General features: G+C 36.2%; 1 protein-coding gene across 3 annotated transcripts in view; it reads right to left on the bottom strand.

Annotated features, from left to right (window-relative positions):
- The window catches only part of Purg (purine rich element binding protein G), a 34320-nt gene that overhangs the window by 3284 nt on the left and 18294 nt on the right, over positions 1–12742 (bottom strand). The window contains exon 3 of one of the 3 annotated variants that reach the window (XM_008844937.2): positions 7–720. The exons of the other annotated variants lie outside the window; for them this stretch is intronic. Within the exon in view, the coding sequence (XP_008843159.1) occupies positions 676–720 (45 nt within the window). The 3' untranslated portion in view covers positions 7–675. Of the gene's footprint in view, positions 1–6; positions 721–12742 lie in introns of those variants that run through there. 3 annotated transcript variants of the gene reach the window in all.

The raw sequence follows: 12742 nt of genomic DNA, 5'->3' as shown, positions 1-12742 counted from the left end.
TCTCTCTCTCTCTCTCTCTCTCTCTCTCTCTCTCTCTCTCTCTCTCGTTATCTGAGCAAGTCCAGATTTGAAGATATATTTGAAGACTATATATTTGTAATATTAAAAACTAGTTAAAATGTTTGAATATTTGATTTTCAGGATTTTTTAAACGAGAAAATTACTCAAATTAGGCACAAGAGAAAATAGTCGTGACACTCAAATTTTTTTTTTTATTTTTCTTTTGGTCAGCACTGGATTATTTTGAGTGTTCTTTAAGTTAAAGGTATTGAGGTCAGGGTATAAGAGGAAGAAAAATCTCACTGGAAGAACAGTCTATGTGAAATGTTTCACATCACGAGTCAAGCAGATATTAACAGCAGGAGAAAAGTGCTATTCTTAGGGTTGGGTTTGGTTTTGACTCTAGAGCCTAGTAAGAATAATTCCAGGGTTTAAAAAATCAAAGTGGTATAAACCTTTAAAATTGCACATTCCTTTTTCAAAGTGCCACAACTTACCAAATATTTTTCTAAATGCACATGATTCTACTTTCAAAATCTAAGTACATATACAGTTTTATCTTTTTCATGATAGTACAACTTCACAAACAGCACAAATATAACTAGGAAGATGAATTATAACTTTCTAAAAAATAGTATAGTGTTTTTAAGAGATAACAATTAAGAGTCTGTGTCTTTAGGAGGATTTAAGTCCAAGCATAGTGAAAGCATTCCACAAAACCTGAAAACACAGGAGAGCTTGCTTAGGCAAATTTTAGTAACAGTCAGCCATGCCATGCAGAGAAGTCATACACTTTAAAAACATACTGGCTTAGTTTTTATTTTATAAATCTATTTGTCTACATATTATACTTATTCCCTTCAATCACTGAACAACATTATATGATAACCAAGTTCTGAAAACGGTATTACATACTGAAGTTTCTCACCTTAGCTGTTCATTTTTATGAAGTACAGCAAAAGCGCATGACATATGACATATGGGTTATTGACTTTTCATGCTTAGATTTCTTGTATTTAAATAGAAACACTAAATGGAAATGTATAAAGGAGATATAATAAGGACAAAAGGACAATGGGGACCAAAGCACCAATATATGGAAAAAAATCAAAAGGAGTCATATGGAAGTTTGCTGAATTTTGCTAATCAGGTAAGAATTAAAGATGGAAGTTATTTACAATATAATAACTATATTAATATATTTAAATTTGGCTATTTCTAAGTTTGATGAAATTAAACTTGGAAGTTGTCTCATTGAAAACTGAGTTAAAAGTTATATTGTTTAGGGGAATGTGAGAATGGAAGTTCATGATTCTCAATGGCAGGTCATCTGGGTTCTCCTACGCCAGAGGCTAACTAGGTATAATGTTCCGTTTAATTATAGTGAGAAGGCTGGTTAAAATTAAGATTAGTTAATCATCACAGAACAGCAAATAACTATCTAAAAAAGAATCCCTTCCTTTGTACAGTTTGAGAATTCCAATCTTCAGTACAAGAATACTTCATAAAAGCATCTGAAAGAAATGCCCAATTATATAAACCTTTCTTTTGCAGATAATAGCGAGAGGCAAAAATTGATACTGTAGGCCTCTGAGAAAGTTAAAAATTAAAAAACAGAAGTAAAATCAGAACGGATTGGGCATGATGAATCATTAATACTGTCCCTCCACCTGCCAGCCCAATGGGCAGGCTAATGCAGAATAGTTACACATTCAGTCACAAAACCTTCTTACAGTTTTCAGTATAAAAATTAATCCCTTTATTATTTTTATTTTATGTGTATGCGTGTATTGCCTGCGTGTAGGTAAGTGCACCTGGCAGCTAACAACTGTCTGTAATCCCTTACTTTTAAATGATAGGCTTTGATAGCTTTAAGCATTTAAAATTTGTTTGAGAAATACTTAAAATACTGAAATGCAAAAAAATTCGTAATCAAAGTTGCAGACATGGAAACTCCACAATATATGTAGTATTCCAACTATATGTAACTGATGAAATATACCAAATTATCTAAGAATATGAAATATCTCTTGCTAATACACACATATTTTCTTGACATTGTAAAATCTGGGTAATTATATTTACCTAGGATAGATGTTTACAGCAGAAGTTCTAAAATTTTGACATACTGAATATATCCATGAGAACCACTCCTACTTATATTACTTAATCTTGTATTTCTATTATGTAGCTTTTATATTTATAGCATTCTTACTCATCTAATGCCCACAACAGATACAGTATTTATTTCTCACTGGACCCTGAAGCTGGGTATAGCGGTGGGACTGCGGAGACCTTGTACAAGTTCCACGTGGCTCCTGTGCTCTGCAGATAGCTACCTGGCATTCACCGCCAGGCATATTTTATGATCTTTGGGGCCAAAGACCAGATCTTGTGGTGTATTCTAAGGCCTAGCAGAGTGATTAGATCATGCAATATGCAAAAGAAATGCCTGCTGATTTAATGAATGAGAAACAGAACTGAGAAAATGGACAACCTTTATATAATCCACCCCCACCCCACAGCACTGCATCCCTATGCAAAGCTGTGCTAGCCTCCTTCAGCTTCTTCATTACAATATGGTAGGCAGCACTATAATCTGAAATAACAGAAAAACATTCCTCATTCTTGAGTCACTATGGCACAACCCAGTGAAGTGTATTCTCCAGAATACAGGTGACACCACTGACTATTACTACAGCTTCCTTCTCAAATCCGAATTCTCATCTTTACCTTTGCCAGTAGTTAATTAAAAGCTGTGTTTCTGCATACAGTAGACAATACTTTTCTGAAGCTAGTTCACACATAGTGAATCAAGAAAATAAGCCTCACAGCTGCACCCATTAGCATGAACATGGAGAGTATCAGAGGGAATGAAAAGACAGTTCCAAATACACAGCAACTGGGGTCTGAGGACTGTGGTATGAGTGTGTGGGGTGGGGGACAGTGTAAAAGCAGGATGCTAAAACCGTGAAGAAGAGTGATTTCACTGAACTGAGTGAATGCTGAGGAGGTTGGACCAGATGATGCCAGAAGTCTTTTCCAGCTCTAAAAGTCTTTAGTAGGGTAACTGGTTGTTCCTCTGATAATATGGGAATCTGTACAGTATTTTAAAAAAAATCTATTTTCTTAAAAACTTTTCTTTTCAATAGAAAGGATAATTAAGCCCTAAAAGTATATTTTGTAACTCTCAAACAACTGAGTATTCACTGTTTTCTTCAAATAAATCACCATTACTCCTTCTTTGGCAATAATCCCACGAAAAGCCTTTTAAATCCTAAATAATTGTACTTACATCAGTATTATGTGGGTATTATAATATTTTACATTGTCAACAAAATTTGTATTTAGGAGTCTGTTCCTAGTCATTTCCATGAACTTGTTAGCTACAGAATAGTTTGCTTCACCAATGACGTAGAACCTATGACCTCATTTCCCATTATCAAGAGTGGAAAATAAACTATTTCTTATAAAAATCGAACTTATAGTTTTAAATTATATCTGTGGGAAAATGTGGCTTTTGATACTGTTTGAATTTCTAACTTAAATCACTATGTATGCATATAAAAATAGCATTTTAAATGATACCATGTTGACTGAGAAACAACAACAAAACAATGAAATAAAAAACTAGGAAGTAAAAGGCTAATTCTTTTGAATAACGGACATTAAATCCAGAGCCTTGCATATGCTCAACACACACTGTACCACTAAGCTGCACCCATAGTCCTGCAGAAATCTACTTTCTGTTAGTCAGAACTATAAGTAAATGGGAGGAGGAAAGTATTTACTATAAAATGAACTTTAACTTGGGCTAAGCTAGTTTGAAGCCACATACGCACTGAGAAAGGTGGTGTGTAATTCTCCAGTTCAAAATCTACAATCTCTTTACGTCCTCACATGAAGCGGATATCAATTCTCATATTCAAATGGGAACAGAGGCTATATCGACATTATTCCATCTGGCAAGAAGCATCATTGGCAGTTAATTAAAATTAATTACAACTAAATGATGATGGAACATTTAGAGAATTCAATTTACATATATAGCTCAAAAGAGATATCAGTCTTTAGAATTGAGAATTATATCCTTGATGCTTGTATGATGGCACTGTAGGTTTTTCTTACGGGTTAAATTATACTGAGGTTCTCTTGGTAATTAAAATCAAACTGCCTTTTTATGAGAAATACGACGTAGGCGAAACTCTACACTAAAGTAGGTCATGTTAAAGAGAAGCTTCATTTCAGTATTTTTGTAATTAGTAGATTGAAATATGAATAGTAAAATAGAGACCAGGAGAAAAGCAAGTATAACAGTGGGGGAGAGGGGCAGTGAGACAGTCCTGTGGACGGAGCTTGCTGGGGAAGCTTGATGAACCTGCATTTGATATCCAGACCCCACATAAAGGTGCATGAAGAGAACTGACTCATAAAATTGTCATCTGACCTCCACATGTGTACCACACCCCCAGCCCCATTATATAAACACACAGACACACAGATATACACTAACCAATAGTAAGTATATTTTAAAAAGAGTGAGAAAGAAAGTTAGGGGCACTAAGTGATGGCAGGAAGGTGAAAGGAGTAAGAACACAGGTGAAGATGAGAGAATTAGAATAAAAGTGCATTTTATTAATAACCTCTCATCATGCTGGCTAAATTTTCTTTTATTTCATTTAGGTATCTGTCCCATTGAATTGATATAAACTTATATTATTATATAGTTCTTTTCTGTAACTGAGTAATTAAATGTTGAAAATGATGTGTTAACCTTCCACAATGGCAAGAAAGTATCTGTTGTGTATGCTATTGATATGTGACAATGTTCTGGGATCTCTGTGTCCCTACAGTGCTGGAGGAGGAGGCAGCTAAGGATGTAGGGGGACTAGTCACATGCCCTTTCCTTTCCATTGTTACATCACATTCAGTTATTTTTAGGACACAGAACTCTCTTGAAAAGGACAACAGCAGAGTAAAGCACCCACCCTTTAGGCATGTTGGAACAGTGTGGTCCTACAGCTCCCCAGAATTACAGCACAATCTTGCTTCAATTCACTGCTGCTCCCAGACCTCAATGACTACATAAAATGGCAAAAGTTAGATTATGTATAATTGGAATTTTTAAACAATACCATACATCAAATGGACCTAATAGACAGCTACCGAATATTCCACCTAAGCACCAAAGAATATACTTTCTACTCAGCGCCCCATGGAACTTTCTCCAAAATCGACCTCATACTGGGGCACAAAACCAGCCTCAACTAATACAAAAAGACTGAAACAATTCCATGCATTCTATCAGACCACAACGCAATTAAGCTCAAAATCAACACCGGAAGAAACCCTAGTAACTACATGAACACATGGAGATTAAACAACACACTCCTGAATGATGAATGGGTCAAAGGAGAAGTTAAGAAAGAAAAGTATTCCTGAACTAAATGAAAAGGACAATACAACACAACAAAACCTCTGAGACACACTGAAAGCGGTCCTTGGAGGGAAGTTTATAGCTCTAAGTGCCTACATTAAAAAATTGGTAAGAACAAAAATAAATGACTTAACATTGCAACTCAAGACACTTGAAAAGCAGCAACAAATGAAACCCAAACCCAGCAGACAAAAGGAAATAACAAAAATCAGAGCAGAAATTAATGAAATAGAAACAAAGAAAACAATACAAAGAATCAATGACTCCAAGAGCTGGTTCTTTGAAAAGGTAAACAAGATTGACAGACCCCCTAGGACAGTTAATCAAAAGAAGGAATTTTTATTATTTAAAAAAATTTAAAAACGTGGGCTGGAGAGATGGTTCAGTGGTTCTTGCAGAAGACCCAGTTTCGAGTCCCAGCACCCACATGGCAGCTAACAACTGTCCATAACCCTAGTTCCAGGGGATCCGACAGCCTCTTCTGTACTCCATGGGCATTGCACAACATGGGTACACTTATATACATGCAGGCAATATGTGTATACACATCAAATAAAAATAATAACTTGTTTTTAATGTATATGGGTGTTTTGCTTGCATATATCTAAGTGTGCCCGTGTTGTGCAATGCCCACGGAGGTCAGAAGAGGACATTGGATTCCCCTGGAACTGAAGTTATAGATGGTTGTTAGCTACCATGTGGGTGCTGGGAAACAAACCTGAGTCCTTTGCAAGAGCAGCCAGTGCTCTTAACCACCGACCCATCTCTCCAGTCTAAGTTGAACTTTTAGAAAACCCAAATGCAATCTAGATGCCATTCTTATTGACCTAGTAATCTGACTTACACAACCTTTCCTAGGAATTACAGATGAAACTGAATATCTAATTATAAGATTGAGTTCATCAGGTGCACATTACATCACCTTAAGCGTGCACAGCAACTACTAAGGCAACACCACATTAATAACATGAAAGCGTTTTATCTACCATTTTTCCTAAAAAGAAAAAGTTAAGCTGTGGAACCCCGGCTGGCCTCGAACTTATGAGTCTCCTTTCTCAGCCTCCCACGTGCTAGGATTACAGGTATGCATGACTATGCCCTGTCCCAGTCCAATGTTTTGATAAAATAGGTATTTCCTCCCCTAGGATTATTTTTTAACATTTACTTTGTGAAGTCACATCAGAACTATAAAGAGAAAGAAGAGTTGGACGGCAACACTGTAATCGAAGTGCACTCACTCAGTGCCTCTGCGTTTAGTAGAGTAATTTAGAGTCTCAAAAAGACTGGGAAAAAAAAAAGGCATCAAGCAATAAAAAGAAACTACTACTAAATTCAACAAAATGCATGATCTAATAAGGAAATGAAAGAGACCAAAATGAAGAAAAATAGAGTATACAACATGTGGCAAGTAAATTAGATCATGGTTGCTTTTGGAAATCAGGATGGTAGGTGGGCTATGGGAATGTTGACTGGGAACAGAAATATTCCACATCTCCATATTCATTGACACTAACCAAACGGTGTATTAGCTACTGAGCATTTGCTACTATGTAAATTGTATCTTAATTTTTTGAAGAGCGTTGCAGTGAAACACAATTAAATAGTCTTTTTGAAACATCAGAAGGCTACTGGCATCTTTTTTTCACTTTAAACTTTCCCTTCAAACTCTCCTACAAAGAGTAGCATACTCCAGAATGGAATCCAGGAGGAATACTTTACAGTGGACATGGATGTCATCCCAGACATCACTGGTGGAACAGTGGGACATCACTGGTACAGAAAGGAGACTGATTCCGTACAGTGACGGGTGGCAGGGAAACAGGGTTTCACTTTATGCTGCTTGGTACAGAGAAAGGTATATGTGGTATTCCACATTTTAAAACTGTTTGAACTCCAACAGTTGAGTCCTAATTTATGATTACCTCACCATTATAATTGGCTATGTGCTCATTGGTTTTGAAAAGGTTACTCCAAGAGTCAAATGACCAATGAATACTTAGCTTCCTACAGAAATAACCTTATTACACTATGTGATCATTCTAAAAATAAGTGAGAAAACTGCATTAGTTATGAGAAGAAAATACTAATATCCCAAACAGAATTTGTCTACAAGTGATGCCAAGTATTCATCTGTAAAGTTAAAACTGTAATCAAAAGCCAGACAATGATTTTTCCAAGTTATTTTTGTAATTTCAATTAAAACCTACCAAAAGCTTATGCTGTTCCAAGTCCATATCACACAGAGATCTAAAATAACATTTGCTCTTTGTTATCAGCTCCACCTGAGAGTGGAGGCAAAAATACAAAAAAGGAAAAACAATGTCCCTGCACAGTGCCTGGCCAGCGAAGGATAAAGTGAGGCTATGAGGGAGAAGCACATGAACAGCCCAGTGGCCCTTAAACTGCTATTTCTTACCTTATATAGTGGCTTACGCCACATAACAAATTCAGATTGGTTAAAAAGCAAAAGGGTAGGCACATAATTAGTAAAAAATGAAACCAAGAAGAAAGCCCCGACTTCCCAAACCCATACATTATTGTCATGGTTACTGCTATTGCTAACATAAAATTGCATAAATATGTTAATACAATTGTAAAAATGATAAATTAATAACGAAGAAACATAGCTTCTCAGGAATTTTTCCTCTAATGGTTCGATGACACTAACAGTCATTGATTTATGGTTCTCTAGGGTGAACAATAAACACACAATCAAAAGAATGGACAGTCAGGTGATGTTTTATGTGACCATTTCTGATAGAATTTTAAAGGTCCCTAAGTGTCAAAAGGAAATAGAGCTCCAGTGTTAGACAGAAGGAGAAAATATAGTTCAGGTATGCAGAAAAGAAAGCTGAGGATCGAGACGATGGTCTGTATAATATTCTGTATAACAATGGAGTCCAAGTTTTAATTGCTCCTTATATCCTGAAACCAAGGAGTGAAGAGTGTGGAAAGATTTGTAAGTTAAAATGATCCAAAAAGAACACAAATTGGACTCACAGGTCTTAAAATATTTATCTGTATGTATAGATATACTACAGTACATGAGATCAGGCAGGGGGTAGTAAGGGGACGGGGCCTAAATATGATACAAATATATTGAATGAAATTTGCAAAAATTCAATAAAAATAAATCTTTAAATAAGAATGACCCACAAACATAATCTGATAACTTTTTTTGAGGTAAGGTCTTAACTTTGTAGCCCAGGGTGGCCTTGCACTTACTCTGTAGCTGGGCTAGCTCTCACAATCCGGCTTCTGCTTCCTGAATGGCTGACATCATATATGCATAATGCATATATGCACCACCAAACATGACTTCTAATGTTTTCAATTTTAGAATAAACTGGTGAGAAAGTTCTTTCAGTTGAGAGGGGAAAAAAAGAATTATCTTGAATAAAACCCTTATATTCCCACTGACTCTGAAGGAAAGTGATAGGGAAACAGACACTGGGTAGTAGGACACTTTGAAGTGAGAAATTAAATGATTTTGAAGAAGCCACACATCCTTAATACTTTTCCTATCTTTTATGGGGGTAAAGGGAACTTCTTCATCAAAATCAAAATCAAATAAATGAAAGTTGATGGCATATTTAGAGAAGAAAATCTTAGGTTGTCAAGTCACCATGGATACCTATGCCAATATTAGGAAACAGGTGAAGAAATTCTCTGTTGGGGCAAGTGGTCCCCAACTCATGCCCAACATTCATCCTTTTACCCTAGGAAACAAAATAGTTCAGATTTGCTCTAGGAGATATTCATTCTGCAGCCAACTTATTTTCTTTTTGATGTCTTTGGATGAAGAGAAAATTTGATACGGTCTCATGTATAATTTTTTTTTGTTACAGCAATTTTCATGTATGCATTTGTGCCACTTTACATTTAACTGAACACATGTCCAGGATTAGAAGTAGCTCAACTCTCTTGCCATTGCTACCTGGGAATTCTTTTGGTAAAATGAGTCTCCCTTCCAATTTTGCATACTTTCGTTGTAATTTTGGGGGACCCTTCATTTGTATGGGTTTGGGAGAATGAATAATGCTGTTAATTTCATATTTCTTAGCGTATATTATGTGACATTTTGCTCCAGCCTCATGCATCTTAGGACATTCAATTTTCTTTAGGGGGAATCTAGTTGACCAGTGGTTCTGTGAGGGCAAGGAACCGTTAGCCTTTGTATTGATTCAAAGTTCTGGAGCTAGAAGATGACCCAGAACATGGTGGATGATGGGTAGGAATAGTGAATGACTCAGAACATCATGGATGAATGCTGAATGAATAAAATTTCAGAACACCACCATAAAATTAAATAAATTGCCCAAATTACACCACTGATTTTGGACCTGAATCCAGAGCTGGCTGACGCCAATGTTTACGCTAGTTACTGCTCTGCAGTGAGCCACAGGGAACTTGAGAATTTATGGGGACCCAGAATCTAGAAATATGGTTGAAATGATTTCTATAGGGGAAGATTATAGTTATTCTTCTTTTATTCATCTCATAGTACAAGGCAAATGTAAAACTTCTATTAAGGTTTTCCTCAATAATCCTAGTTATATTGATCATTTTGTGCTATATTTACACACATCATATATTTAAATATATGATAATTTATAAATATATGATAATTTGTGCAGGTTAGGCCAATATGCACATGAAAATTTTATGGCCACAGAAATAAGGTCAGAATGATCCAATATTCAGTCTGCTAACACCGGTGATGCTGCACAGCTCTGCTGAACTGGGAACACCAAGGATCAAGGTCTCTATTGTGTGGATTTCCTACTTGAAGCTTTACTCACAGGGCTATTAATCCTATTGAAATGGAAACATTTCCAATATGTGTTACTCTGACTTCTTACTCTATAAAGAAATATAACAAACATGATCGAACTTTGGTATGTGAACATACTGCAGTGCTCTAGAGTCTTCACTGTTGACTACCATAAACACTCATAATGATGGAAATGAAGATGCGTATTCTTGAGTTGGACTGACAAAAACCTTCAAACAGGATTTTTGGAAAGTCTGCTTTCAACTTATTATATGGTCATATATAAATCTTGTTCATAGGAACATAGGCACATTGTATGCATGTATGATGTTTTCGAAGAATAAACACTTAAAAATCAATGAACTAGACAAATATAAAAAGAGTATAAGGAAAAGATTCACTAGTTGATTTACTAAACTTTCAATGTAATGAGGTTACATTTGCTAATATATTTTGCGGGCTACTCTGCAACACAGGTGCCTGACAAGAACAGGACAGGAGTCTGAAGGCAAGAAGGGAAGCTCCAACAGAGCTTCAAGTGTGTAGATGGGGTTTCAGGTGGAGGCTGCTGTGTTCACGGTCAGAATCCAGTCAAGGGACCTGTGTCCCAACACAAGCACAGCACAGAGAGTGGCTGCATCTTTTACCAGGGCTCCGGCCAAACTGTACACCAGGTGTAGACCTGAGCTTAAAGATGAAATGAAAGCACGAAAGTACCTACAATGTTTGTTTTTAGTTTAAAACTTTTTTTTGAGACAGGATCTCATGTAGCTCAGGTTGGTCATGAACTTATTCTTTTGCCCCCATGGTCCAGGTGCTGGATTATAGGCGTGCAACACCACATCTGGCTAAAATGCATTTTTAGAAACTCTTTAAATTAGCTATAAAAACACTTTAAATTGACCAACTTTTGGTTTTAAGTTTGCCATTTAGAATTTTTCAAACATTAGTATGAAGGCTTCAATTATCAGTGGGCTCATTAACATCCTGGCATTTTACTACTAGAAAGGCTGGTGATTGTAGCAAATCATGTCATCTGCCAGGGCCTCAGTTTTGTTTATGAAAGTGGGGCTAAAAATTTGCAACTAATCTAAGTCAGTAGCTTCATCAGGCTAAAATGAGGCTTAGTATGTGAAAGAACTCTGAAAATGATTTCAAGTTATATGTAAATTACTATAAAGTTCAAGTTTTTTTAGTGTTTAATCAGAAAATATTTAGTAATTAATGACCAGTTACAGGAAAATGTTCAGGATAAATCAGTTTCTTATACCTATAAATAAATGGATGTATCTCTTGGTAATCTGCACTATAATGTTCCCATAGTGAGAATTAGAACAGCTGCTGATTTACTAACACATCAGAGTAGAATCAGCTTAATCCATGTGGCTAAGACATTTGTGACATCGTCATCATCATTAACACTGATGGACTTTTGTAAATCCTAACATGAAAAGGAATCTCTGAATATTCTGCATATACAATGAATTCAACGAAATTAAAGTGAAGCAGAACTCAGAAGCTTAGGGCAGAGAAAGCAAATACGCAATACAGATGCCACCACGGCGAGCCTTCCATGTCTCCCAGCTGTCACCCACACACAGAATCACGGCAGCATTTTATGATGAGTCTGAATGGAGCTTCATAATCATCCTCACACGAGGTGCTCAGGAAGTCATTACCACTTGAACGCAGTAAGCATATGAGATGAAACAGAATTGTTATTTCCATCCCAGGACAGCAAGAGAGATTTGGAAAGAAGATGACAAAATTACTGTCTAAAATGGTATCATTGTATTTCTGTCAGTTTGCATAAGTGAAATATATTTTGAGCACTGAAAGCATGTAAACAGTCATGTTTAAAGAATCAATTGCTAAAAGGAAAAGAAAACACAGCTCTTCATGAGGGCGTCAAACATGCTTCTCATACATATGAGCACATGGTCTGGCACATGGCAGATCTGTTGAAAGGAAAATATGACCATTTGATTAGGCTCCAAAAGCTGTTTAGAATCAAATAATGTTGGACATGGCACAAAAATACCTTGAAGTAAAATTTAGAATGTACAGGAAGCAAAAAATCCTGTATTAAATTGCACCTCAATTTGTGAGGCATCTTTGAAACAAAAATGACACAGTATTTCCTTGCAGGTTTTAAATGATCACTTTCATTACCACTTGTCACCATTTAGATTTCTCTGTTCAGCACTGTGATTTCAAAAGGCAGAAAAGAAGCAGGAAGAGGAACAGTGGCCATTAAGTGAAGAGAGATGATTTATGCAATCAGCACACAGCAAGGTTGAGGGGATGCAAAGGGAGAAGAAATGTCTCATTTTAAACTTACATTCAAGTCAAGGAGGTAAAAGTGTCCATGTGGGGAACTAAGCTTCAAATATATTTAATCAAGATTTAGGTTGCATGTCTAAAAATCTCATCAAACTAGAAGTACTGCCTACTTAAGCTTTTGTGCATGTAGTTAAAAAGATGTCTTACTGACTTTATACATCATGATGAACTGGTCTTTATGTTAGCTC

Source organism: Nannospalax galili, unplaced genomic scaffold, assembly GCF_000622305.1.
Source record: "Nannospalax galili isolate Female #2095 unplaced genomic scaffold, S.galili_v1.0 scaffold680, whole genome shotgun sequence".
Taxonomy (NCBI): domain Eukaryota; kingdom Metazoa; phylum Chordata; class Mammalia; order Rodentia; family Spalacidae; genus Nannospalax; species Nannospalax galili.
This window is presented reverse-complemented; position numbering and strand designations above follow the sequence as displayed.